The sequence below is a fragment of the Panthera pardus genome, unplaced genomic scaffold, assembly GCF_024362965.1.
Source record: "Panthera pardus isolate Hobbes unplaced genomic scaffold, ASM2436296v1 HiC_scaffold_6, whole genome shotgun sequence".
NCBI classification, from domain to species: domain Eukaryota; kingdom Metazoa; phylum Chordata; class Mammalia; order Carnivora; family Felidae; genus Panthera; species Panthera pardus.
Genome location: NW_026526991.1, coordinates 455,247 through 482,982, shown reverse-complemented (window position 1 = coordinate 482,982; position 27,736 = coordinate 455,247). Strand labels below are relative to the sequence as shown.

The window sequence follows — 27,736 nt, the reverse complement described above, 5'->3', positions numbered from 1 at the left end:
CCAGATCACATTCTGACATCCCTGGCTGGTGAATAATTAAGCTGCCACCTCCCCGGCCACCGCCAGCAGGCCCTCACCTCCGTGCTACTCTGCAGGATTCTTCAGTCCCTTAGAGCAGTGGGCACTGGAGGGGACTGACCCTCAGCGCTCCCGACCCTGCCAGCACCCCCAGCCTCCTGCTCAGCACCTGGGTCGAAGCCCACTCCATGGCCCCCGAGATGGACCAGTTCTACAGGTCCACCATGGCCATCTACAAGGTGAGCGTATGTGTGTGTGGCCGGGGGCCCGGGGCCCGAACATCCGTTCCCAGGGCTGGAGGGTGGAGGGTGTGCGTGGGCGCAGCATGGTCTGTGAACCAGGCTGGGTTGTGGGCATGACATGGGGATCCCTGGGCGCAGCCAGCCTTCTCACCTCTTCCCCAGACGCGGCCCGCCGGCCATCAGGGTCTGGGCACATGCAGACCGAAGGCCCCCACCCCAGCCCCAACCTGAGGCTCGCAGGGCAGGGGTTTGTCCACACAGTTACCCAGGGAGCGACAGGCCTGCTGAGACAGCACTCCTAGATGCCGGACAAGGCAGGACAGGACCCAGGGTGGCCAGAGGTGGGACAGGGGGGCCGGAGAGCCACCTGGCCCACGACTGGAGAGTCCCTCTCTGTCTGTCTCTATCTTCCCGTCTCTGTCTGTCTGTCCTTTCTGAACCCCTCACTCAAATTTTCTGCTTCACTCCAGAGAGGTTACTGTAGTCTGCATAGACTTTTATTGAGCACCTACTGTGTACAAGACCCTTTCACAGATAAGCCTCATGGCAGATAAGCCTGCCTGTAGGATAGAAAATAATCACCCCAAATGATAGATGAGAAAACCGAGGCCAGCAGGGTTAAACAGCTTGTTCAAGGTCACCAGAGATCCCAAAGAGGCTGCTGGGATTTGAACCAAGACCCAAGTCTTAAGTCCATGCCCAGCGCCCTTTCCACCATGGAGGGTACTCTCCTGCCGGCCATGGCCTGAGGTGGCCTATGACCCAGCCACAGCCTTGCTCCCGAGGGGCTCTTCTTTGGGAAGGGCAAGATCTGCCCTTGCCCCTGAGGTGATTGTCGGCCGCCTGTGTGTTCAGCCCAGCGGGGCCTGGACCCGGGGCAGGGTTGAGCCACACCCAGCTGGGGGCCCACAATGGACCACAGCCTTCAACCCAGTGGGAGGAGGAGAACCTTCCAGGCGCATTATCCTGGGAACAAGTTCCTGCCGGGGCAGGCGTGTGAGCCCAAGAGATGGCCTCCGAGGCCCCTGCAGCAGAGTCAGGATCCTGGGTGACTCTGCATTTCTAGAGGGGTTCCCCTAGGGTCGGGCTTCTCTCTGGGTCCGGGGGTGCCCTGCTTCTGAGGCCCAGTGACTTGCCTCCCTGCCCATCAACGTTTCTTCCTCTCCCAATCTATCCCCCATCACCCCTTGCCCTCCGGCTCCAGAGTATCATGGAGCAGTTTAACCCTGCCCTGGAGAACCTGGTGTACCTCGGGAACAACTACCTCCGGGCCTTCCACGGTAAGTGCCCAGCCCAGGGCACCCAGCCCCTCGGCCGTCACTGCCCGCACCCACCCGGTCCCTCCGTGCACTGGTGTCCCCACCCATATTCTCTGCACCCCACAGCACACACTCAGCTCAGGCTCAGCCCTACACACCCCTGTCCACCACCCTCACCCACACACCCCCACACCCTCCTCTGCCCACTTCTTAAGTGCCCTCAGGATGCTCCCAGAGACGCAGAGCCAGGCCCTGGTGGCCGACACAGCCCCAGCCACACACACCGTGATGCTATAGGTCACCTTGATGCTATCCATGGAGCCCGCTGCTACACCCAAGCCCTCCCTGCCGTTTCGGACCTCAGAGTCAAAGCCTGCTTCCCCCCCACCCCCACCCCCAGCAACCTCAGCCCACCCCTACCCTGCGCATCAGAACTCGTCTTCCACACGGGTACACGCAGGTGCCTACGCCCCTGCCCATGACAAACCCCCGGATGTCCGGCTCAGCACCGATCCCTGTGCTCGGTGCATCCGCCCTGGGCCCTGCCTCCGCGGGGGGTGGGGGGGAAGCCCACCCCCCGCTCCACACCCGCTTTCTCCTCTGGCCGACGCCACCTGTCCTCACGCACCACCCGGGACACCCCTCCCTGTCACAGACGCCTATGGCAGACCCCACAGTGTCCCCTCCACGTGCCCTGTCAGGAGACGTCTCCAGAGGATGGAGATCGGGGGGCGGGGGGTGGGGGGCTGGATCCGGACCCATCCCCCATCCCCACGCAGCTCTGTCTGAGGCGGCTGAGGTATACTTCAACGCCATCCAGAAGATCGGGGAGCAGGCCTTGCAGAGCTCCACCTCGCAGATTCTGGGTGAGGCGCTCCCCCTCCCACTACACCCCCCACTCTTGCTTGGGCCTGGGGGTGCTCTCCTCCTAGCCCTGCCTCCACCCCAGGCCTCCTCCTGCTGTCCAGGCCCCTCTGTCTCCCTCCTGCCACCCCTCAGGCCCGAGGCCTGCCTCGCCCACCGTCCTGAGATCCCGGGGAGCGTGCCCGCTATTTTCTTGCCCTTCCAGGAAATCTCCCCAAGATACAGGCCTTGCGGCCACGGCCCAGACTCCTTGGAGCCCAAGCCCCTCCCCACCACTCCCTGCAGGGCTGTTCCGGGGCTGGGACAGGCACTGCCATCCTCCCAGAGCCATCTGGGAACTCCCTGGACTTTGGTCCCCAAATCCAGCCTCGGGCAGCCCCCTGTAGCAGCTTCTAGCAGGAGGAGGGGTGGGCGGGGCAGGCCGCCCCACTGAAGCGGCTGCTCCCCCTGCCTCCAGGGGAGATCCTGGTGCAGATGTCAGATACCCAGCGGCACTTGAACTCCGACCTGGAGGTGGTGGTGAGTATCAGACTCCTCGGCCTGGAGGAGACTGGGCTGTGTTCCAAGGAAGACCGGGGTCCCGACCTCCCACATCCTTTCTCAGGGAGGACTCCCTGGGACCCTTAGTGACACACAAGCACTGCCCTTCTGGGCACCCGCCAGCGCCAGGCTGTGCTGGGCGTGTTTTTCTGCCATATATTGTGCAAGCCTCCAGCAACCCTAGGAGGCAGGAACTACTTCCATCTCTATTTTACAAAGGAGGAAACTGAGTCTCGGAGATCCAGTCCCTTGCCCCAAATTCCAGAGTGAGTGGAGGAGCTGGGGAGAGAAAGGACCACTGCCCGGGTGCATCCGGCCAGGCCCTGCCCCCTCCCTGGCTCCGCGGCCCCTCCCTCCACGCTCCCAAGAGAGTAGCCAGGCACTTGACCTTGTCATGCCCATGAGGACAGCCCTTCCACCCCCGGCCACCCACAGAACCAAACCCAGTCTTCTCGGTGAGGGATTCCAGGCCCTGCTGAGCCAGCAGTCTCCCCGTGGCGCCCCCCCATCACAGCCCAGCACCCCAAAGAGCTGCCCTCTGCAGACGCGGCCTGGTGCCCTCACCGCTGGGCTATCTTCATGCCGTTCTGTCAGCCTAGAACCACCCCTACCCTTGCCGGCCAGCACCTTCCTGAGCCTCCCTTGACCCCTGGGCGCGTTCATCACTTCCCCCTCTGGACTCCCAACGCTGCTTCTATCCGTTCTTAGCACATGGTGGTTAAGAAAGCGAGCTCTGCAGCCGGGGCACCTGGGTTCAAAGCCCAGCGCCACCCATCATTGGCTCGTGACCTTGGACAAGACTCTCTGCACTTGGGCTTATCTGTGTGTGAAACGAAAACGACCGTAAAAACGGCTGGCAGGATTCTTGTGCGGCCTAAGCGACTTCCTATGGCCTGGCACCCACCTGTAGCCCTCCGTGCGTCTCCGCTGTGACGATTAGAGGCAGAACCTACCACCCCGTCTCTATCTCTGCGGGGACTCGGATCCCTGCGAGGGCTGGGCCGGAGCGTGGCACCAAGCAGGGCTTTGCTCAGTCTGGACAGAAAGAGCGAGCTTTGAAAAGGGGGTGCGGCCTGGCCGCAGGGAGAGGAGGCGAGAGGGCATTCCCAGAGGGCGCCGGCGGGCTAGGCGCGTGTGTGCTGGGCAGAAGCGAGCCAACGATGGGGAGCCGGGGCAGAGCAAGAGAGGACCTGATGGTGAGGGGTCTCGGAAAGCTCGGGAGGAAATGTCAGCTCATTGCCACGGCACGTGGCTCTCAAATGTGGGGTGGGGGCCGGGAAGCGCTGGAAGTCAGGGTGCTCTTTGGGGGAACGCCGTAAAAACACTCAGCAGTTTGGTCACTATGTCAAAATGGGGAACGACGTCACGAGCAGAGAACGTGCATCCTGCACAGGAGGAAACCCTGGTCCTGGGCGCCCGTCTGGCGGCCACCCGCAGGCTGGGAGCCCAGCCGGTGCCCCTTCCTGGGGCTCAGGACGGGAGTTACGGAGCACACGTCGTGCGGGGAGCCGGTGACTTCCGATTCTCGGGTTTGATGGCTCTCCGTGTCACTTGTGGCACATCTGGGCTGGCTAGGGACAAGTGTCATCCAGGGCCTCTCTGTAAGGAGAGCTGCCCTCTCTGGGTACCAGTGTCTTGGCTGTGACAAGCAGGCAGGGCCTTCGGCCAGAACCGTACCAGACCCAGGACGCCAGAGGCCGCCTCCCCCTTGGGCTCATTCACTCGACAGCCATTTGCTGCCGGGTGCCAGGCACTGTTCAGGCACTGGGGAGACCCTTGCCTTCCCCAAGAGAGGAGACGGGCAAAACCCTAGACTAGCAAGTGACAGCTTAGATGCAAAATGTGCTCTGGAGGAAAGAGCAGGGAAGGCGGATAGCAAGTGTTGGAGGGCTCCAATTAAAAAAAAAATTTTTTTTAATGTTTATGACAGAGAGAGAGAGAGAGAGCATGAGTGGGGGAAGGGCAGAGAGGGAGAGGGAGACACAGAATCACAGAATCAGAAGCAGGCTCCAGACTCTGAGTTGTCAGCAGAGAGCCTGACACGGGGCTCAAACCCACGAACCTTGAGATCATGACCTGAGCCCAAGTCAGACGCTCAACTGACTGAGCCACCCAGGCGCCCCCAGTATCATAGACTTCAACACATTTGATGTATTTCAGTCCTTTGTGATTATTGTCTTTGGCAAAGTTGAAAATGTCCCCTCTTTGGCCAGTAGAAGCTTCTTTGGTCTGGCTCCTGACTCTTTTGGGCACAACCCTACTGGTTTTGATAGCTTGCTGGGTGTCTTGCTTTGCTCAGCCTCTTCTGGTATTATACCAGCATCTCCTTTGTTCCTGGTCTTCATCAAGAATCCTGATTCTCGGGGCGCCTGGCTGGCTCAGTCGGTTGAGCGTCCTACTGTGGCTCAGGTCATGATCTCACGGTTTGTGAGTTCGAGCCCCGCGTCGGGCTCTCTGCTGTCAGCCCGGAGCCCACTTCTGATCCTCTGTCTATCTGTCGGTCTGCCTCTCTCTCTTTCAAAAATAAACATTAAAAAAAAAAAATCCTGATTCTCAAGGATACAGAGAAGGAAAGCATTCAAATATCCCAGTTGTCTTCTGGCATGGAATGTTGAGTGTTGGTGTTGAAAGGTCTGATCGTCTATTTTTTCCCATCGTAAATCACTTACTTTTTTAACCTAGATGCCCGAAAGATTTCTTTTCTGTTTCTTAAGTTCAGCAGTTTTTCTAGATGTGTCTTGATGTTGATCAGTCTGGGTCAATATGATCAGTTATATGATATGCTTTTTCAATATGTAGTTTTAAATATATATTTTTTAAATTTTAGGCATCGTTTTTTAAATTTTAGGCAGTTGTCTTGAATCCCGGTTTTTAGAATATTTTTGTTCTCTGTCTCTGCCTTTCTTCTTCAGGGACTCCTATTATCTGTATGTTAGATCTCCATAGCTTATCTTCAATATCTGTTTCTTCCTCGGCTATTTTTACTTTTTTCATTTCTTTTTTTTCTCCTCCACTTCCAGATATTATGATTTAATACCTAGACCCCGAATGGAGTCCGTAATAGAAGTCCTATCATAGTTGTATATGTATACACAATAATATATATTATCATATATAATATAATATATATTATATGTTATTGTACATATGAATATAAATATATTATATATGATATAATCTATGTTAAATATATAATATCAGCTTGAAATTCACCTTTTTTAAAAGTTTATTTATATATTTTGAGAGAGAGAGAACGAGCAGGGGAGGGGCAGAGAGAGAGGGAGAGAGAGAGAAAATCCCAAGCAGGCTCTGCACTGTCAGCACAGAGCCCCATGCTGGGCTTGAACTGATGAACCATGAGATAATGACCTGATTCAAAGCCAAGAATCAGATGCTTAACCAACTGACCCACCTAGGCACCCCAAAATTCACCCCCTTAAAGTGCACGATTTAGAAGATTTTAATGTACTCACAGAGTTTTGAAACCATCCCACTACCTAATTTTAGGACATTTTTGTCACCCCCTTCCCCAAAACACCATTCCCATTGGCAGTCACTCTCATTTCTTCACTTTTCCTTAAAAAAAAAAAAAAAAAAAAAAAAAAAAAGGTTTCTGGGTGGCTCCATCGGTTAAGCATCTGACTCTTGATTTCAGCTCAGGTCATGATCTCACGGGTTTGTGAGATCGAGTCCTGAGGCGTTAGCCTCCACGCTTCAACGTGAAGCCTGCTTAGGATTCTCCCTTTCTCCCTCTTTCTCTGCCTCTCTCTCTCTCAAAATAAAGAAATAGCCTTTTTTAAAGAATTTTAAAAAGTCTTCCTCCTCTTTGGCAACCACTTTCTGATTTCTAGCTCTAGAGATTCATTTTGCCTGTTGTTGGACTTCATATGAAGGGAATCGTACATGAGTATCCCTCTGCGTCCCACCTCGTTCCCTCGGTGAACTTCACGGGCATCGCTGCTTTGTTGTTTGATTGCTTAGTATTCCACTGAACGAAGATACCACAATGTGTTTATCTGGTTTTTCCGTTGATGGTTGTTGGGGTTGTTTCCAGTTTGCGATTATTGTGAAGAGGGCTGCTGCGAACACTCTTATACAAGTCTTTTGTGGATATACATTTTCATTCCTCTTGGGAAAATACCTGGGGGCAAAATCTGTGGGTTTCAGGGTTGACATGTATTTAGCTCTAATAGGAAATCGTCAAAGAGCTCTCCCAGCCTCTTGTGCTAAGCCGCACCCCTGCCAGCAATGTTTGAAAGCTGCGGCTGTTCTAGGCACTCGCCAGCATTGGATGTTGTCAGCCTTTTTCATTTTAGCCATTCTAGACGGTATGGAATGGTACTTTATTGTGGTTTCATTTTGCATTTGCCAGTGACTGAAGACTTTTAACAGGCTTACCAGATATTTGCATATCTTGTCTCATGAAGTGTTTGCTTAGTACTTTGCCCATTTATCAGGTAATACTTACTGTTGACTTATAGGAGTTCTTTATATAGTCAAGATATGAGTCCTTTGTCAGGTATATGCATGGTGCGTAGTTTTTTGCCCAACCTATAGCTTGTCTATTCATTTTCTAAATAGTGTCTTTGATGAACAGAAAGTTAGATTTTTGGGAAGCCCAGTTTGGCTATTTTATGGTTTTCATTTTACAAAAGGTGGAATCTGTTTAAACTCAGTAAACTACCTTACAGTTCACGAGTCAATGCTGTGGCAACAGCAAACACCAAAAAGAGCACCTGTCTCTACTAACTTGACAATTTTAAGAAATGGCTTGTGCTCATATCTTATTTAAGAAATCGTTGCCTACCCCTTTGGCAAAGATATTCTAAGTATTCTTGTAGAAGCTGTATGTTCTGGGCTTTACGTTTATTTCTATGACCCACCCTAAATTTGCTTTTGTGTATGAAGTGACATAGAGTCAGGGTTCTTTTTCCCCCTGTATAGACATTCGATTGTTCCAGCACCATTTCAAAAGGACTTTGCTTTCCCATTGAAGTCACTTGCTGTCTTAGTCAAAAAATTTTTTGTTGTATATGTGTGAGTGTATTTCTGAGCTCTCTACTCTATTCCGCTGATATATATTTGTCTATCCTTACAACCATACCACACTGTACTAATTGTTATTGCTTTATAGTGTGTCTTAAAAATCAAGTAGTCTAAGAATTTTGTTCTTCTTTCTCAAAATTAATTTGGACATTCAACAATGTTTGCATTTACATATTTAGAATCAGCTTGTCAGTTCAAGAAAGTCTGCTGAAATTTTGAGAGGGATTGCATTAATCCATAAATTAATGGTCATCTTAACAATATTGAGACTTCTGCTCCATGAACATGGTATACTTCTCCATTTATTCATTTCTCATAGCAACACCCTGTCATTTTCAGGGTAGCAGTCTTGCACATCTTTTGCTAGATTTATTCCTACATATTTGATTTTTTTAGCCATTATAATTGGAATTTTTAATGTTTACTTATTTATTTTGAGGGGGCAAGAGCATGTGCATGCACACACACCAGTGGGGGAGGGGCAGAAAGAGGGGAGGGAGAATCCCAAGTAGGCTCCTCACTGTCAGCACAGAGCCTGATGTGGGGCTCTATCTCATGAACCTTGAGATCATGACCTGAGCTGAAAGCAAGAGTCAGACATTTAACTGACTGAGCCACCCAGGCATTCCTACAGTTGGAATTTTTCAATTTGTCTCGAGTTGTTCATTGTTTGACATTATTTTAGTAGGATCACTCTGGCTCCTGTACTAAGAATAAAATACCAGGGCACCTGGGTGGCTCAGTCGGTTGAGCGACCGACTTCGGCTCAGGTCACGATCTCGCGGTCCGTGGGTTCGAGCCCCGCGTCGGGCTCTGTGCCGACAGCTCGGAGCCTGGCGCCTGCTTCGGAGTCTGTGCCTCCCCCTCTCTCTGCCCCTCCCCCGCTCATGCTCTGTCTCTCTCTGTCTCCAAAAATAAAATAAAAACATTAAAAAAAAATTATCAGCAGTGGAGGGCAAAAGCAAAAGCAGGAAGACCAGTTTGGAGGCTGTTGCAATAATCTAGGGGGGGACTGAAATAACTTGGGAAAGTGACAGCACTGGTAGTGTTGAGAAGAAATCAGATTGAATGTAGAGCTAATAAGACTTTCTGATGGAGTAGACGTCAGTTGTAGAAGAAAAGGGAAAGTCAGAGTAACTTCAAGGTGTTGTTCTGATCAACTGGAAAGTGGAGTTGCCATTAGCTGATGTGGGAGATATTGAGTGTGGAGCAAGCAGTTTGGGTGGAGGGGAGAGATCAGGGACTCGGCTTTAGATATAAGTTTGCGATGCTTATCAGAAAACCAAATGGAGATGTGGACATCAGTTGTATGTATGAGTTTGGGGTCGAGGTCTAGGTTCGGTTGTTCGTCTGGGAGTCGTGAGCGCGTGGACAGATGAGCTCATGGAGGTAGTGGGTGTAGGAAGGGAAGGGAAGAGGCCCTGGGAGATCAGGAGATGAGGGGGAATCAGCGGGACAGACAAGAGGCAGTGAGGGTGGCGAGTGGGAGTGGAGGTTAGGGAGTGTGAGGAAAACCAGGAGAGGGCAGTGGGCTGGAAGCCAAGGAAGGAAGGTGTTTCAGGAGGAGGGAATGGTCAACTGTGTCAGATGATGACCACAGGACGAGTCAGATGAGTCCTGACAGCTGGCTTTGCACTGTGGAGTGTCAGTGATTTCAACAAGGACGTTCTTGTTGGCATGGTGGGGCACAGACTGACTGGAGGGGCTTCCCGAGCAAACGAGAGGGCAGGAGTGGGATCAGCTCACAGGGACAATTCTTTCAGGGGGTTTTCCTGTGTAGGCGACAAAAAGATCTCTTGTAAGTTACTGAAGGAAGTCAACACATAGAGCTTACAGTGAGTGTTTTCTACAGTGGGTCTGCTCTCAGCTTCTGTACTGAGGTGCTCACAGGACCGTAATGAAGGATATGCCAGGAGAGGAAACTCTGGGAAGGGCAGTCTCTTTTCTGACCTGCTGGGAATCTGACCTGCCCGGGGTTGATGACTTCCTTGTTTCAGAAGCCACCTGCTAACAGTCCTATGGTTTCCCCATAACAAGAGCTCAAAGTTCACATCAGTTATCAACCTCTTAATAGATTCGTTTCTTCTGGAGCCTGACAAAGACTTTCCATTAACCCATTGGTGCTTGGGCCCCATGTTAATGGGACCTCCTGGGTCTGTGCCCTCTACCCCTTTGGCGATCACAGCCAAACTGTGGCAATGGGAAGAATTACAATCCAGCCGCCCTGTTCTAACACACATATCCACGGTGTGACTCCGTTCATACGTGACGGGAGTGACATCTGATCACATGCAAGGTTAGCTTATTCACAGCGACATCTCCCAGGTGAGAGTGGGAAAAGGCAAACAGAATTAGGAGGCGGGGAAAGGCCCCCAACTTGTCTCCTGCACTGACAGCAAGAGCCCTTTGATCTGTATTTTAAGAACATTTGAAAAGAGCTCCTGCACTCAAGCCTCCTTGGGGAGACCGCTCCCAGCCACCCAGGGCCCTCAGCTGGGGGCAGGCTGCACAGCCTCCCTTGCCTACCTTTGTGACAGTCCTACTTCCTCCCGTCCCCTACCCCCCTGCACGGCTCAGCCTGCCAGCGCTGAGGTAATTCAGGCGGAGCTGCCGCGTCCATTCTGTCGGGTTTGCGCATTGCAGATATTTTCTGTGGCCTTCGGCGTGGTTCAAGTTCGTCTCCGGGTACCACTCATCCATTTTATTAGTGCTCTGGTTACAAAGTTGCCGGGCTTTTTGAAGGTCTGCTCCAACCCCTCATCTCCCCCAAGCCCCGTTGTTTATTTTGGGCGATTTGTGCAGATTTTCAAGAACATACGCTCGGAGTTCAAGCACAAGTCTTAGACTGCCCGGTCAGGGGGAAGCAGAGCCCGGGGAGGGGCAAGTGAGGCGCCCCGAGGGCTCCACTGGGAGGTCCCGCAGTGCGGGTTGAGGTGGCTCACTTCCTTACTTCCTGGGTCCAGCAGATAAGGGCAGAAACGTGGACTTGGTGCCACTCATAACACTGACCCCCCTCCCCCCCTCACACACACACTCACCAGCAGCCACAACTCAGGGTTCAAGGCGTGGCCAGTCCCGAGGGGGCCACACTCAAGCTCCCCTACAGACCAGCCGTTACCAGGGTTTCAGAAACAATTATGGGAGGGAAAAAAATGTAAATTTTGCAACTTTAAAAAAAAAGTTGGTTTATCTATTTATTTTGAGAGAGAGAGAGAGCGAGAGCGGGGGAGGGGCAGAGAGAGAGGGAGAGAGAGAGAGAATCCCAAGCAGGCTCCGCGCTGTCAGCGCAGAGCCCGACGCAGGGCTCGAACTCACGAACCACGAAATCGTGAGTCAGACATTTAAACGACTGAGCCACCCAGGGGCCCGTGAAACTTGCAACTTTTATACTTGGCTGGTTTTCCCCGCATACGAGGAGAAGATTACCAGCATTCTCTTTCTGGGCAGTGCCCTGCCCCAAGGGACAGAGCGCCCACAGCACAGCATGGGGACCCCTGTGGCAGCAGGCGGCATCCACTGAGGGTTCTTGAGCAGGTGCTGCTGAGGGGAGAGGGTGTGCAGACAAGGCTGAGCAGAGACGGGAGTGGGTGCAGGGTGGGGGAATGTGCCGGGTGACCACCAAGGCCCATAGCGTCAAAGCTCTTCAGGTTCATAAAGCTCAACCTTCAAGAGCATCGGGCCGAAACTTCCCTGTTATAGATAGGGAAACAGGCCCAGAGAGGGCAGCATCTTGTCCAAAGTTACAGAGCAAGTTGGAGGCTGATCTAGAATGCAGGTTTTCTGAGCCTGAGCCCAGTAGCTTTCCCCGGCCTCCTGGCCACGCAGGCGGTCAGCCGCCTCCGTCCCACCTGTCACGCGAACCGGCCACCCCTCAGTTAGGACCTCTCAACAGCTGTGAGCGCTTTCCCTGGGTCGGGCCCCGCCCACGGTGCTGGGGACACGGAGATGGGTCAGACGACGTTCGTGCCCACAGCGGCTCGCTGCATCTCCAAAGGGGCTGCGACCAGGGGCGCAGGAAGAAATCTGGCCTGTGGCTCGAAGAATGAAAAGTAAACGAACAAACGTATACACGTTCCGGAAAGAAAACGGGAGAGCGGTGGACTCCGCTGGGGAAGTCGGGGAGGCCTCCTGGCAGAGGGGGCAGGGAAGCTGGTATTTCAAGTTGGAAAGCACATTCCAGGCAGAGGGTACCGCATGACCAAAGCACAGACTGAGTCTAAGAACCAGAAGACGTTGCTACGCGTATCGGACCGTGTGTTGCGACCCAGTCACCGCACTGAGTGTTTCGCATTTTTAACCATTTAATCCTCCCTCCCTCCGGGTGCTTTTATTATGACCGTGTCTCTGACGATTGGGCAGGTGCCTGGGGTGTGAGGAACGCGGTGGGCTGTATTAGACTGGGCGGCGCGAGGGATGCTGGGGTCTGGAAGGATCGGGGCCACCCTGCCCACCCCCACCCTGTACTCCACACAGGTGCAGACGTTCCATGGAGATTTGCTGCAACACATGGAAAAGAACACGAAGCTGGACATGCAGTTCATCAAAGTAAGTCTGGCCGCCCACCTTGGCCCTCCCCCCCCCCCCAGCCCATCACAGGCAAGACTGCCCCTCCCCATTTGATGGATGAGCACACTGCGGCCTGCGCTGGGTATCGACTGGCCCCAGGCTGTACGTGTTCCCAGCTGAGCCCCCACCCCCCCCTCTCGCCACGCCACCCAAGGACAGCCGCCAGCACTATGAGATCGAATACCGCCACCGAGCCGCCAACCTGGAGAAGTACATGTCTGAGCTGTGGCGCATGGAGCGCAAGAGGGACAAGAATGCGCGGGAGATGAAGGTGCGTGGGCTGGGGGGCCAAGCCAGGCTCCGGTGGGGGGGGGGGGAAACGCCCTGACAATCGCCCTTCCCCCCTGCCACCCAGGTCCCCCGCCCAGCATCAGCCCAACTCTAGGAGGGCCACTTGCCATGCCCTCTGCCGTGAGCAAAGCCAGAGCGCTCAGCCAGCCCCTGGGGGCTGGGCACCACGGGCCCTCCGGGGCCACCCTCAGCGCTGCTCCCTGGGCTGTCACTTCCTGGCCCTCCCCAGGCCTCCCGCCTTCCACTTCACTGAGAAAACCGAAGGCCCTCAACCATGCTGCCCCTTGATCACGGTAGCGCAGGTCCCTGCCATCCTCCGCTCCCTCCTGCCCCCGGCTAGGACCGGCCCTCCTCCCCAGCTCGGGGGTCCTGGCCCTGGCCCTGACTGGCCTCTGTCTCCAAGACCTCTATCTCCTTTCCTGTCTCGTCTTCTATCTCCTTTATTTTTTCTTGTAATGTTTATTTATTTATGTTTCGAGAGAGACACAGAGCAAGCAGGGGAGGGGCAGAGAGAAAGGGAGAGCGAGAATCTCAAGCAGGCTCCGCAAAGTCAGCACAGAGTCCAGCGCGGGGCTCGATCCCACGACCCCGGGATCATGACCTGAGGGGAAATCAAGAGCTGGACGCTTAACCCACGGAGCCACCCAGGCGCCCCCAGTCTTCTGGCTCCTTCAATAAGCTCTTACCTCTCCTCTTCAGAATCTTCCCTCCCAAGTAGGGGCTTATGAATCAACTCATTCACACTTTCTTTTTTTTTTTTTTTTTTTTTTTTTTAATTTTTTTTTTTCAACGTTTTTTATTTTATTTTTGGGACAGAGAGAGACAGAGCATGAGCGGGGGAGGGGCAGAGAGAGAGGGAGACACAGAATCGGAAACAGGCTCCAGGCTCCGAGCCATCAGCCCAGAGCCTGACGCGGGGCTCGAACTCACGGACCGCGAGATCGTGACCTGGCTGAAGTCGGACGCTTAACCGACTGCGCCACCCAGGCGCCCCATCATTCACACTTTCTTAAACCAACCTCCCCGGGCCCCACTCCATGCTTGGCCAGGTGCCTGGAGCTAGGGAAAGAGGCATGGCCGTGAGGAGTTCCCCGGGCCGGGCGGACACAGAGCACGAGGATGCCCATGAGAGGCGGGCCTGGGAGCCAGGATGGGCTGGGCGCTCCAGGGAGGGCCTCCAGGAGGAGGTGGTTCAGGCAGGACAGGGGGGCTTCGGACAGCCGGCACTGGGGGGAGGTGGGATGTGGCAGACACCCACCCGCTGCCTCCTGCTAGAAGCCGCTTCTCCCCCAGGAGAGCGTGAACCGGCTGCACGCACAGATGCAGGCCTTCATGTCCGAGAGCCAGCGGGCAGCTGAGCTGGAAGAGAAGCGGCGTTATCGTTTCCTGGCCGAGAAGCACCTGCTGCTTTCCAACACCTTCCTGCATTTTTTTGGCCGGGTGAGCGGGGGCTGGGGCCGGGCTTAATGGGGGGCCTTCCTCAGGTCTGTGCTCTCTGTGAGCTGGCTACCCCCAGAGAGTCCCCTGCCTTTGCCTTCCTTCCTTCCGTCCCCTCTGTAGATATTTATTTTATTCGTTTACTCTCCCCATCTATTTCTTTGTTTGTTTCTATGTTGATTTGTGTCATCAGCTATTCATTCATTGATTCCTTCGTTCATGACTTTGCTTATTCTCACACTCATTCACTAATTCACGCCTTTCTTCGTTCACGTAGGAACCGTTTACTTTCTCATTCCTGCGTGCAGATACTATTTGCAAATTCATTAATTCATGGGCGTATTGAGTTATGGCCTATCATTTTATCGTATTATTTAAATCCTCTGTGCTCTTGCTCTGTTCTGTCTGCTAGACCGATCAGAGAGTCTTTCGTTTTTCACCGGATTTCTTTTTTAAAAAATATTTACTTATTTATTTTAATGTTTATTTCTTCTTTTTTTTTTAAAAAAATTAATGTTTATTTATGTCTGAGACAGAGAGAGACAGAGCATGAGCAGGGGAGGGGCAGAGAGAGAGGGAGACACAGAGTCCGAAGCAGGCTCCAGGCTCTGAGCTGTCAGCACCGAGCCCGCTGCGGGGCTTGAACTCACAAACCGTAAGCTCATGACCTGAGCGGGAGTCAGATGCTTAACCGACTGACCGAGCCACCCAGGCGCCCCTTTCATTGGATTTCTAATGGATTTTGCTTTCCATATTCAGCTGCCCTGTTGATTAGTGCTGTTGGGTTTATAACTATCTAATCTTCTCTGTAAATATTACCAGTTATGTATTTAAGGCCTCTCAGAAGCCAGTCTGATGCTTTTCATTTCACGTTGCCTGAGATTAAAATTACCCTCCTTTCTCTTCTGTTATCTCCTTAAGTGTGTTTTCTGTTACTAACGTATAGCTCAGTTTTGATTTTTTTTACCAGTGACAGTCCACCTCTTCCAATAGCAGAATTCAGTTCGTTCCCATTGAACCCGACAAGTGATACACCTGTTTTATTCTTTCTGTATAACTTGAGTCGAATGCATTTCCTTTTTTTGTTTGTTGCCTCTTTTTCCTCCACGCTCGTTCTTGCCGCTGTGGCTGTGTTACTATACATTTCCTTTTCCCCTTTATTTTTTTTTTAAATTTTTTTTTAACATTTATTTATTTTTGAGACAGAGAGAGACAGAGCATGAACGGGGGAGGGTCAGAGAGAGGGAGACACAGAACCCGAAACAGGCTCCAGGCCCTGAGCTGTCAGCCCAGAGCCCAACGCGGGGCTTGAACTCACGGACCGCGAGATCATGACCTGAGCCGAAGTCGGCCGCTTAACCGACTGAGCCACCCAGGCGCCCCTCCTTTTCCCCTTTATTAGTTTGCAAATCCTACTGTCCTTTTCATCGCTACTCACGATGACCTCACCTTGTGACCCTCATGGTAATCGATATTCATCTATTATCTTTTCCAAAATATACGGACACCCCCCCCCCCCACACTACTCTGTCCATCGAGCACCCTCCCCAGCCCTTAAGATAAGGCCTTGGGAAGAATTTTCCTGCCCTCCCCGGCACTCTAAGATGTGGCCTTACTCCTCCCTTCATCCTCCCCAACTCCGGCTCTTGGTTTTGCCAAAAAACTTCGGGACTTTTAGTTCCAGGCTCTCACTCGTCATTTCTTTGCATCATGACCCACGTGACCAGATACACCGCTCGCCACTGTTTTCATTCCTTTCCGTTCCCACTGTCTTGAGGTTTCTGTCCCAATTAACTGAACATGTTCCGCAGACACATCGTCTGAATCCTTGCATAGCTGCAAATGTCCCACTTTTACCCTGACTGCCGGGTGGCACATTAGCTGGTTGCGGGACTCCAGAGCTGTGGCCCTTTTCTCCTGTGGCCCAAGATGATGTTCCTCCGGCTTCTAGCGCTCCGTGTTGCGGATGCTAAGTCGGGTGCTGGTCTGTGTCCTGGCTCTTTCTCCGGATGCTTGGAGATTTTCTTGGTGTCCTTGGGACTCAGAAACTTGTCTGGTTACCCATAGACGAGCGCCTGTCCGGGCCCCTCCCTCTGCGGGCTCAGGCCTATATTCAGGTCAGGGGAGCTATTTCCTCTTCTGGTTCCTAAATTATTAGCTCTCTGCCGTCATTCCTTTTCCTCCTTCTGGAACTCCACATCTACGACCCCTCCCCCGCCCCCCCCCCCCATGTGTTCGTCTCTTCTTGGTCTGTATTTTGAGATCTCTCTCCCCTTGACTTGTCAGGAAACGGATTGTGTTCTCAACAGGACTACTCTCTCTTAGAGTTCATCTGTTCACTGTGTTATTTTTTTAGGTTTATTCGTTTATTGAGGGAGAGAGAGAGAGGCTGAATGAGCGGGGGAGGGGCAGAGAGAGAAGGAGAGGAAGAGAATTCCAAGCAGGCGCCACGCTCCGAGCTGAGCCTGACGCGGGGCTTGATCTCACAACCGTGAGATCGTGACCTGAGCCGAAATCAAGAGTCGGACGCTTCACTGACTGAGCCCCCCAGGCGCCCCAGTTCATCCGTTGAATTTTAAAACTTACAGTCCTGACCTTTGTCTGGGTAGGAAGGTGTTTGCTATGCAGCAAAGGCTCCGGTCAAGATCTTGTTAAGCTTGTCACCCCTTCTTTCAGCTGCCTGGGTGGTCTGCTGGGTTCTCCTCCCTGACCACTGGGTCCTCTTAGGTACCTTGTTTCTTTCCTTTGCCTCCTCATGGTCCTCTTCCCATTCTGAGGTGAGCTGCAAGGGCTCAGGCAGAGGTACTGACAAATGTGGGGGGAGGGGGCAGCGGAGCCATCTCGACTCCAGTGGGACCCCATCTCTAACTCAGGTCTTCCTGTTGCAAATCAGCTCTCACTCAGCCTCAGCAATAGGGATTAATGTAGCCTACCCATGTGGAGAACCCCCGCAGACAGGGCTGCCGGGGAAGGTTGCACAGGTCGTGCACTGCACAAGGGTACCTGGTTGAGAGTAGGAGCTATGCTCTACCCTCAAAACTCAACACACTCGTGCAGACTGTGTTTCCCTGGAGAAAGGAGCACTTCTTTCTTTCTTTCTTTCTCTCTCTCTTTCTTTCTTTCTTTCTTGACATTTTTATTTTATTTTATTTTTATTTTGTATTTAATTTTATTTTTTTTAACTTACATCCAAATTGGTCAGCAACAATGATTTCAGGAGTAGATTCCTTAATGCCCCTTACTCATTTAGCCCCCCCCTCCCACAACCCCTCCAGTAACCCTCTGTTTGTTCTCCATATTTAAGAGCCTCTTGTGTTTTGTCCGGGAGCACTTCAGGCCCCTGCCAGCCCAGCACTGGTCAAAGTTCTGTCCTGCTGTCTTCTCTAGGTCCAACAGGGGCTGAAGCCTCACAGTTCCTACCCGCCTGGCCTAGTCTAGCTATTGACCCCTCTGGGGGGCGGGTGGGGGGGCTGGTGGGATGTACAGAAGGAGGTGCCAAGGACACTGGGACATGATCTTTCCACCGTGCCTTCATAAATTGATGACCTTGTCCCTGCATTTTCCAATATCGTTTGTTCTTTCATTTATGTATTTTTTTTTAAGTGGGGAAGGAGCAGAGAGAAGGAGAGAGAGAGAGAGGGAGGGAGAGAGAGAGAATCCCAAGAAGGCTCTGAGCCGCCAGTGCGGAGCCTGATGCAGGGCTCGAACTCACAAACTGCGAGATCATGACCTGAGCTGAAGCCGGACGCTTAACCGACTGAGCCACCCGGGTGCCCCCCATTCACGTATTTAATAAATATTTTTAAAGCCCCGCTGTGTCTATGAAATAGAGGCTCTGTCTCTATTTCCATCTGGGTCCCTGACCCACCCACCCAGGCAGCTTCTCTATTCCTGATGCCCCCAACAGGGCTCCTCCCCCCGCACCCCCTCCCCCCGCCCCACCCTCATCCCTCTGTCCAATGCTTCCGATTTCTGTGCATTCTTATTTCGTTTCTATTTCTCTTTCTTCGTATTCTCGTTCAGTTTCCCAGCCTCTGCGCCCCGGCTGCAGACCTAGCAAGTGATTTCACTTCTCTGAGTCTCATTTCTTCTCTGGCAAAAGAAGGAAATGATCCCCTCTTCACAAGGTTGATGTAATGATGTAAGTTTCATGCGAAGGAGCCCAGCGGGATTAGGATCTCCCGGCCCCTGCTCTGTCCCCGCCTCCAAAGATGAAAACAAAAGCTACCCTTCAGGAGATCTGTCTGCTTGCAGTCGGCTGCCCTCCACGGCCAGCAGCAGACTCCCGCCTCCCCGCCTCAGCCAAGCCCCTTCCCCAGTCTCTGAACCCAGGGACCCCCCGGTGCTGAGCAGAGGTGGGAGACGCTGTCCCCACAGCCAGCCCCAAGCTCAGGGCTCAGCCTTTCTCCCCCTGCCCCTCCTCTCTCCCACGGACTGGGGCTCCATTCCAGAGCTGTTTTACCTTCTTTTAAATGGTCTTCTTGAGATCTGACCCACACAGCACGTAATTCATGGATCATGCGATACGCGGTCCCTCGTGACGGGCTCCTCTCACGAAGCTTCGCGCTTTTGAGATTCATCAAGGTTGTGGCAGGAATCAGTACATCATTCCTTTTTATTGCCAAATAACATTCCATGGTCTGGATAGACCGCATTTTATTTATCCATTCATCCGTGGATGGATATCTGGGTCGTTTCTACTTTGCGGCTATTAGAAATAATGCCAGCAGGGATATAAGTGAAAGTTTTTGCGTGGACACGTTTTCACTCCTCGTGGCTCTAGGGGATGGATTTGCTAAGGATGTGGGGTAGGTATCGTGTTGCTCTACCCAGCTGGTTTTTAGGACACACAAGATCTAACTCCCGAAGATAGTCAAACATACGTGTTTACCTGTCACTCTGTCTATAAACAGAACGCACAAGATTTGGAACAAGATTGAAAGAATGATGAGGGGCGCCCGGGTGGCTCAGTCGGTTGAGCATCCGGCTTCGGCTCAGGTCACGATCTCACCGGTCGCGGGTTCGAGCCCCACGTCGGGCTCTGTGCTGACAGCTCGGAGCCTGGAGCCTGCCTCGGATTCTGTGTCCCCTCCCTCTCTCTCCGCCCCACCCCTGCTTCTGCTCTGTCTCTCTCTGTCTTTCAAAAATGAATACACATAAAAAAAAAATTTTTTTTTTTAAAAGAAAGAATGATGAGGGCCTGAGCTCAGCAAGCGGTCATTCTCACGCACCTCCCGTGACCAACCCTGGCTGAGTCTGCGTCTGGTCGATAGCATGCCTCTCGGCCCACCTCGCCCTCAGCTTCTCCGGGCTCGTCGCAGTTGTGCGAGCGTATGTCCAGGATACATTCCTAGGAATGGAATTGGCGAGCCCAGGGATGTAGGCATTCGTTGTGCCAGTTTACCCTTCTGCCAGCAAAATAGGAGATCCTCTTTTCCTCAATGACAGCGTGACGGCAAACTTTTCCCTCTTTGCCAGCCAGCGAGGTAAAGACGGTCTCTCCAGACGTGGTTTTATTTTATCGTCTTACAAGTGAGACTGATACCTTTTCGTGTTTCAGAGCCATCGGACGCCCTTCACTGTGATATCAGCATCGTTTCCTCCATTTTTCTTATTAGTTTCTCGGAGCTCTTTATATATGTTACTGAGATTAGAGCTTCCTCGGTGATGAGAGGCACATATCTTCCCAGTTTGTCATTTATCGCTTGACTTTGCTTATTGTAGGTTTTGCCGTGCTTAAAAGAATTATCTTGACTTAATCAAATGTATCCGTCTTTTCTAGCATGGGGTGGGTCCGTATCATACTTAGACTGGCTCTCCCACCCCATCCCTGTTTTGGAAATCCCCCCACGGTCTCTTTATGGTTTTGAAAGCCTGTGCGGTGTTTCTTCCCGAGCCCTGGCTACACCGCCCGGAGGCAGGACTGACGAAAGCCAGTAAAATTCTGCGCTGTCCAGGCTGGGACTTGGTGCCGGGACCTTTCCTCCCAGAACGCCCTAGCACCGTGACAAGACAACGGAGGGGCTGTCCACCCTAGTGACCCGCTGGCCACTTGCTCCTGTGACGGAGTCGCTGCTGTTTGGCTGCCCGAGATCCCCATGAGGTTTTCAGCAGCTGGCCCAGACTGAAGGGAGGAAGCGTCCAAAGGTGCCGTCCCGGGAAGCTGCCTCAAGACGGACTAGTGCAGGCCACGCCGAGGCTCACTGGCTGTGAGACCTGGGGCCAGTCATTAACCGCTCTGACCCTCAGTATCTTCTTCGATAAGATGGTGGTAATAGTGACATCTAATTCCCAGGGCTATTGCAAGAATCAAATAAGATGATAACGGGTGAAGCTTTAACACTGGGCCTGGCGCAGAGTAAATGCTCCACAAAGGGAAGCTTTGCTTATTCCTAAGGTGACGGTCTTGAGCTTGGCCTCGGGGGAGGAGACGTTTGACTGGAAAAGGGAGAGGCCTTTATTTATTTATTTTTTAATGTTTGTTTACTTATGTATTTAGTTTTTATTTTTTTATTTATTTATTTTTTTAATTTATTTATTTTTGGGACAGAGAGAGACAGAGCATGAACGGGGGAGGGGCGGAGAGCGAGGGAGACACAGAATCGGAAACAGGCTCCAGGCTCCGAGCCATCAGCCCAGAGCCTGACGCGGGGCTCGAACTCACGGACCGCGAGATCGTGACCTGGCTGAAGTCGGACGCTTAACCGACTGCGCCACCCAGGCGCCCCTGTATTTAGTTTTTAAATTTACATCCAAGTTAGTTAGCATCTACGGCAACAATGATTTCAGGAGTCGATTCCTTAGTGCCCCTTCCCCAGGGAGCCCCTCCCCCTTCCCACGACCCCTCCAGGAACCCTCAGTTTGTTCTCCATATTTAAGAGTCTCTTCTGTTTTGTCCCCCTCCGTGTTTTTATATTATTTTTGTTTCCCTTCCCTTATGTTCATCTGTTTTGTCTCTTAAAGCCCTCATAGGAGTGAAGTCATAGGATTTTTGTCTTTCTCTGACTAATTTCACTTCGCATAATACCCTCCAGTTCCATCCACGTAGTTGCAAATGGCAAGATTTCATTCTTTTTGATTGCCGAGTAATACTCCATTCTATCTATGTACCACATCTTCTTTATCCATTCATCCATCGATGGGCATTCGGGGTCTTTCCATACTTTGGCTATTGTCGATAGTGCTGCTATAGACATGGGGGTGCATGTGTCCCTTCGAAACAGTCCCCCTGTATCCCGTGGATCAATGCCTAGTAGCGCGATTGCTGGGTCGCAGGGTAGTTCTATTTTTAGTTTTTTGAGGAACCTCCATACTGTTTTCCAGAGCGGCTGCACCAGCTTGCATTCCCAGGGGGAGACCTCTGTAACGGAGGAGAGCACGGTGTTTTGATCATACCTGGGATTTAATTGATAGAAGTGACTGAGTGACAGCACAGAGAGGTCAAGGCCATTGAAAGATGGGATGGTGTGAATAATTTCACTGGGCTCTGGGCTCTAGGGGTTGGTTCTAACTGTCTGGCACCTGGCACTGGGGTGATTGAGGTCAGGGGAAATACTGGCTTGGTGTGTGTTAGATAAGGGAGGTGGTTAGGGATGTGGGTTTTGAACCAGCTGTTTTGCATACTTGCTTACTGGCAAGTTGCTTACTATCTCTAGGAATTATTGGGCCCCGGGAGGGGCAATCTGGGCAGGATTAACAAAGCCCCGGGGATGTCAACACGCAAAATACAGAAAATTAACAAAATGACGTTTTTTTATGTTTACTTATTTCTGAGACAGAGAGAGAGAGAGACAGAGCATGAGTGGGGGAGGGGCAGAGAGAGAGGGAGACACCGAATCCTACGCAGGCTCCAGGCTCCGAGCTGTCAGCACAGAGCCCGACGTGGGGCTCGAACTCACCAACCGTGAGATCATGACCTGAGCTGAAGTCGGTCGCTCAACCAACTGAGCCACCCAAGCGCCCCTAAAAAAATGATAAATGCACACAGCAGGTCTGACATTTAAAGCCCTCTCACCCCAGGTTGTTATGAATTGCGGGGTCAACTGCTGAGTTTCCTGTCCTTGAAAGTATTCAAACAGATGCCTATGTACCAGGGGCACTAGGGGTGCTTACGTAGACTGAAAGGAATACACTGGAAAAACTGTATTTGAAGGGCCTCTTTTAGGAAACCACTCAAACTAGCTTACCCAGGAGAGGTATTTATCCCTTTGGTTAGTTTATCCCTTTAGTTCAAGGGGTTCAGGTATGGCTGGATCTAGGAGCACACGTGCGATTGGAAATTTGCCACGTTTCCTTAGTTGTAGTTTCCTGGGTTGGCTTCACTCTATTTAGCGAACCCTACGAGGTGACCCCGCCGCCATCTCTGGCTCCTTCCGGCTTGACGATCCCGTCATCCACAGCTTGCAGGGCCCGAGTTCCCAGGCCTAGGGTGTCACTTTTGAGTCCCCAGCTCCGATCTGGCTGACCCCGGTGTTCCCCCCCCCCCCCCCCCCCACGCGGCCAGGCCCGGAGCACGCTCCAGAACCGCGTGCTGCTGTGGAAGGAGCAGTCGGAGGCCAGCCGCAGCCCGTCGCGCGCCCACTCCCCCGGCCTGCTGGGCCCCGTGCTGGGGCCGCCCTACCCCTCGGGCCGCCTGACGCCCACCCGCCTGGACATGGTGAGGCCCCGGGCGCCCCCGCCGCTGTTCGCGCCCCCGCCGATCCCCGCACCCGCCACGGCGCCCTGGGGCCCGAGGCCCCCCCCATGGAGCCTCCTGCCCCCCAGGCTCCCCGTCTACGCAGCGCCCCTGGGCCGGCCTTTCCTCCCCGGCGCGGCCTCGGCGCCCCCGTGGTGGCTGGGCCGCAGGCCCCAGAACCCCTACGCCGCCGACGTCTGGGACTGGGGGTGGGGGCTGGACTAGGGCGCCGCGGCCCACCCCTCCCCTCCCCGCCCCACCCTCCCCTGCCCGTCTCCCCTCGCAGCCCCAGCGGCCGCTCGCGGAGTTCAGCTCCCCGCGCAGCCGGCACGGCTCCGGCTCCTACGGCCCCGGCCCCGAGCCCGCCGCCGAGGCGAGGTCCGCGTCCCAGCTGGAGCCAGACCGCCGGTCGCTGCCCCGGACGCCGTCCGCCTGTGAGTGGCCCCGGCGCCCCGCAGCGCAGAGGGAGGGCCGGGGACGCGGGGGCCGGGAAGGGGCCCAGATCGCGGGGGAGAACCCGCCACCCACGCGCCGCCGCGCTCTCCCCGCCCCCGGCAGCCTCGCTCTACGCCGGCAGCACCCAGCGCTCGCGCTCCAACTCCTTCGGCGAGCGCCCGGGCGGCGGGGGCGGCGGCGGGGGCGCCCGGAGAGTCCGCGCCCTCGTCTCCCACTCGGAGGGCGCCAACCACACGCTGCTGCGCTTCTCGGCCGGAGACGTCGTGGAGGTGTTAGTGCCAGAGGCCCAGAACGGCTGGCTCTACGGCAAGCTGGAGGGCTCGTCCACGTGAGTGGGCGCCCCCGGGGCGCAGGGGAGGGGGGTGGAAGGAGCCCCCCGCCCCCCGCCCACCGGCCCGCAGGCTTCCTCGCCCCCCAACCTCCAGCCCCAGGGCGGTAGACGGCTCTCCCCTTCTCCCGCGCGGCGCTCAGTGTCCTCATCCAGTCCAAGGGGGGTAGGAAGTACAGGGCGGTGGCCCTCGAGAGGAACGAACGGGAAGGTTCTCTCTTGCGCTGCAGAAGGCTGCAGCAACCCCACTGCTTGAGCACTTACTGTGGGGTCAACAGGGCGGCCCCTCTTTACCCAGAGCGCAGCAGGCTGTGGCCTCCCCGGGGCCGGGCCCAGAGGCCAAGCGGGGACCGAGCAGGCCGACAGGCCCAGCGGGGCGGTCGCGGGCCGTGCAGATCCTTAAAGAAGGCAAATTGGGGGTCGGTTTCGACGCGCCCGTGAATGGAAGCGGGGAGGTGGGGAAGTGCTCTGTGGTCGCCGCGAGCCTGGAGGAGAGCAGGTGTTGGCGGCCAGAAAAGAGAGTGTGCAAGGATTACTCTTTCTACCAAAGGAAAAGGGGAGGTGGGGGCTTGCTGGAGCCAGGCAGTGACCCCCCCCCCCACGGGGCCTTACGGGCCGGAGACGGTGTGGTGCCCACTCGCACTCATGCGAGGGAGAGAAGGGAGGAAGGAGGGCAAGAATAGGGGCCTGAGTGAATGAATGGAGGCTTAGAGGCAGGAGTCAGCAGGTGCACGTCAAGGTGCTTGCGAGAGGATGCACGGATGTGGGGTGCATATATAGACTGAGGGGTGAGTGGGGAAGCATGTGAACGGGCTGGTAGAAGGGCAGGCAGGTGGAGACGGATTAGGGACTGGCGGTCCGTGCGTGGTTGCCCACGTGGATCCTGGATGCGGGAGGCAGGGTGGGATGACGGATGGATGGAGGGGTGGAGGCCCGGGGACTGCTGGATCAAGAACGGAAGGCTGTGCTGGCGACGTAGGGAGATGGCTACAGCCACCAGGGTTGGAAACACCTGCTTCGTGGACCCGCGCAAGTCCCCACAACAGGCGTGTAGCAGACTGCCCCTCCCCCCCCCGGGGACCTGAGTGTCAAACCACCGGGGGCCGGTGCTCTCCACCCACGTTCCCGGGACATTTTGCCGTTCCCTCTGTGCCTCACAGGTCAGGGAAGAAGGTGGCAAGTTTTATCCGGTGAAGACAGAAGCAAAACGCGTGGAAAATGCTTCTGGTCTGTCAGTTTGAGGCGAAATAGCTCCTAGTTACCTTCAGGCGAGAGCGCGCTGTCGGTTGGGTCTGGAGGTCTAAGGTGGCTTTTTGTGGGGAACGCTTTCCAGAGTGCTTGCCAGAATCCGCTGGGCTCTGCGGGGTCTGAAAAAGCTAAGGAACGTCACGCGAAGTGCCTCTCCCCGAACCCTGGCTGTTCTGGAGGGGCGGTGATGAGCCTCCAGCCAGGCACGGACTCTAAGGGCAGGGTGCCCGGGGTCCCCGGAACCAGGGTTCTAGGGTGGAGGGAAGGGGCAGGGCTGCGGAGGAAAGGGCACTGGCTGGTATTAGGCACCTTAGGCTCGAGTGCCCTTTCCCCTGGCTGGTACAGTTGCCCGTGATCCCCGGGCCCCCCACCCTGTCCCCTGTCCCCTGGTAATCATCCGTCTGTGGGCCTGTCGGCCGGGCCGGGGGCCTCCGGGGAGCAGGAAGTGTGTCGGGCTCTCTGTGGGCCCTCACGTGGTGGGTACTCGGCGAGTAGCCAATGAAGCCGGTCACCACGTGTCCTCGGACACGTCGCTCTCCTCCTTGGACTTCCAGCTCCCCCAAGGTGACCTAGCCCCTGGCGGGACATGAAGCTGGACAGTTGGGCTTGAAGGTGGAGAAAGGTCTCCTGGGGGGGATTCAATGAGTTACTCTGGGCACAGCCTTTCGAGCAAGGCCTGGCACACAGCGCTGCCCAGTAACTGCCCTCGGAAGCGTTCTGTTGGGCACGGTTGTTGGGCCTTCTGCCTATGGGACCCTCTGCCTCCACCCCGCAGGAGCGGCTGGTTCCCCGAGGCCTACGTGAAGCCTTTGGAGGAGGTGCCTGTGAACCCCACGAACCCCTTGACCCCAGTGACCTCCATGAACCTGATGAACCCTATGAATGAGCTACCTTCCAGGTACCTGGGTGGTCGGAGGTGGGGCGGGGGTGGGGACTTCAGGGGGAGCGGCCCCACCCCCCAGGGGGACATCTGTGAGTGGCAGTCCTGAGTGCACCCAGCCTCCTTCGGTCCCCGGAGGAAGGGGACCCTTACCTCTCCGCATGCCAGAGTCACTGCGTCCCTCTGCCTCCTCGCAGGACTGCCTCCAAGCCCTGTGGCCTTCCCCCCCGCCCCCTGCAAGGGAAGAAGCTGTAGGATGCTGAGGGGCCCAGCAAGATCGGGGGTGGGGGAAGCAGCAGGGGCCTGACGCCTGACCCCCTTCCTGTCCCTCCTTGCTCTGGACTCAGATCCTACCCCCTCCGGGGCAGCCACAGCCTTGATGACCTCCTGGGCCGGCCGGGCAACTCTACAGCACCCTCGGAGTACTGGGACGGCCAATCCGGCTCCCGAACCCCAAGCCGGATACCGAGCCGCGCCCCCAGCCCTGCACCTCCGCCCTTGCCTAGTAACCGCCGAAGCAGCGTGGGCAGCATGGGGGTGGCGAGTGACGTCAAGGTGAGCCCCCTCCCCCCCAGCCAGTCCCCAGCCCTGGGCTCATCCAGCAGGCTGGGAGACTGGAGACCGGGTGACCCTCCCTGCTTTGCCACTGGCTGGCTGGAGGGGGGCCCTCCCTCCCCAGCCTCAGTTTGCCTAATCTGCAGGGAGGTGTGGGATGGACTTCTGAGCCTGGGGCAGAGGGTGGGGGGAAAACATTCCTCTCAGGGACTGGAGCCCCCGTGGTCCTGCTGGGAGCACTGGAAAAGGCCAGTCCTTCCCACCTCCCGGGAGAGGCAAGAGCAGGGTCCTGGGTCGGACGGAGCCTGGGCTGGGGCTGGCTGGGCAGGACCGGGGGTGGGGGGTGGGGGTGCAGGGAGAGCAGCTGGTGCCCTGGCCCAGAGGCTTCTCAAGTCTGAAATCCACAGAATTCTGAGCTTCGGAATGCCCGGGCCTGATTTCCCCGAAGCCTGGCCTGCAGGGGCCTCTGGTCTAGTCGTCTGCCTTCCTGGAATGGGGAGTTGCAGGGGTGGGGGCTCACTTGCCCCTTTCCCCCCCTAAACCTGGCCTTTCCTCCACCCTCACTGCAGAAACTTATGTCCTCGGAACAGCACCCTCCAGAGCTCTTCCCTCGGTGAGTCCTAGGACAGGAGTTGGGGGCGGCGTGGGGGTGGGGGCTCGGCAGGGGTTCTGGGGAGGGGGGAGATGAGGCAGGGGTGAGAGGTGACCAGTGGGGGCAGGAGGTCGGGGTGGACACTGGCTCAGGCACCTGGCGACCTTCTTTGGAGCCAGAGCCAGCTGCGTGGGGGGGAACCTGGGCCCCTCTCACCCCGACCTCTCCCCTCGCAGGGGCACAAACCCCTTTGCCACCGTAAAGCTGCGGCCCACAGTCACCAACGACCGCTCAGCGCCCCTCATCCGCTGAGGCGCCCTCATCCATCCGGGGTCTGAGCTCGTCCCTACACCTGCCCAGGGGCTGTCGGGAGCTGGGGGCAGCAGCAGAAGCAGCAGCGGTGGACCCAAGAAGCCGGGGCCCTGGAACTGGGGGTGGCTGCCCCTCCCAGGGGACTGACCTGGGGTCCGGGACCTTCAAAGTAAAGCAGGCAGAATGGGGGACAGGACAGTCTCTTCCCCTCCAAGGGCCCCAGGACTCTCCCTGGGGGCCTGTCTCGTGCACCCCACCCCCTTTCCCCTTCTCTGCCCCAGGAGGGAGGAGCCCCGCACACCCCCTTCCCCACCCCCCATACGTCCTCCGGTTTAACTTTTGTAAACGGGGAGAAATAAAGCAAGGAGACAGCAGCAGGAGTGGCGGTGTCGAACTGGGGGGACAGGTGGGGGGTGGGGCGTGGAAGC

General features: G+C 55.2%; 1 protein-coding gene across 1 annotated transcript; it reads left to right on the top strand.

The window, feature by feature from the left end:
• The first annotated feature begins 20 nt into the window (after positions 1-20).
• On the top strand, positions 21-27,657 carry BAIAP2L2 (BAR/IMD domain containing adaptor protein 2 like 2). Its single transcript, XM_053895861.1, has 14 exons — positions 21-257; positions 1,465-1,540; positions 2,299-2,385; positions 2,841-2,902; positions 12,443-12,514; positions 12,690-12,806; positions 14,120-14,266; positions 22,767-22,919; positions 23,224-23,371; positions 23,496-23,721; positions 25,745-25,867; positions 26,197-26,404; positions 26,974-27,017; positions 27,233-27,657. The coding sequence occupies exons 1-14, from the start codon at positions 207-209 to the stop codon at positions 27,306-27,308; spliced, it is 1,590 nt and encodes a 529-aa protein (XP_053751836.1). The 5' UTR covers positions 21-206; the 3' UTR covers positions 27,309-27,657.
• Positions 27,658-27,736: the final 79 nt, after the last annotated feature.

Excerpts from the sequence above, each read along its gene's own strand:
- BAIAP2L2 (XM_053895861.1), top strand. The coding sequence starts at position 207 with ATGGCCCCCGAGATGGACCAGTTCTACAGGTCCACCATGGCCATCTAC. Across the intron at positions 23,372-23,495 it reads GCCCCGGACGCCGTCCGCCT|CCTCGCTCTACGCCGGCAGC; the intron begins GTGAGTGGCCCC and ends CGCCCCCGGCAG. Across the intron at positions 26,405-26,973 it reads GGGTGGCGAGTGACGTCAAG|AAACTTATGTCCTCGGAACA; the intron begins GTGAGCCCCCTC and ends CCCTCACTGCAG.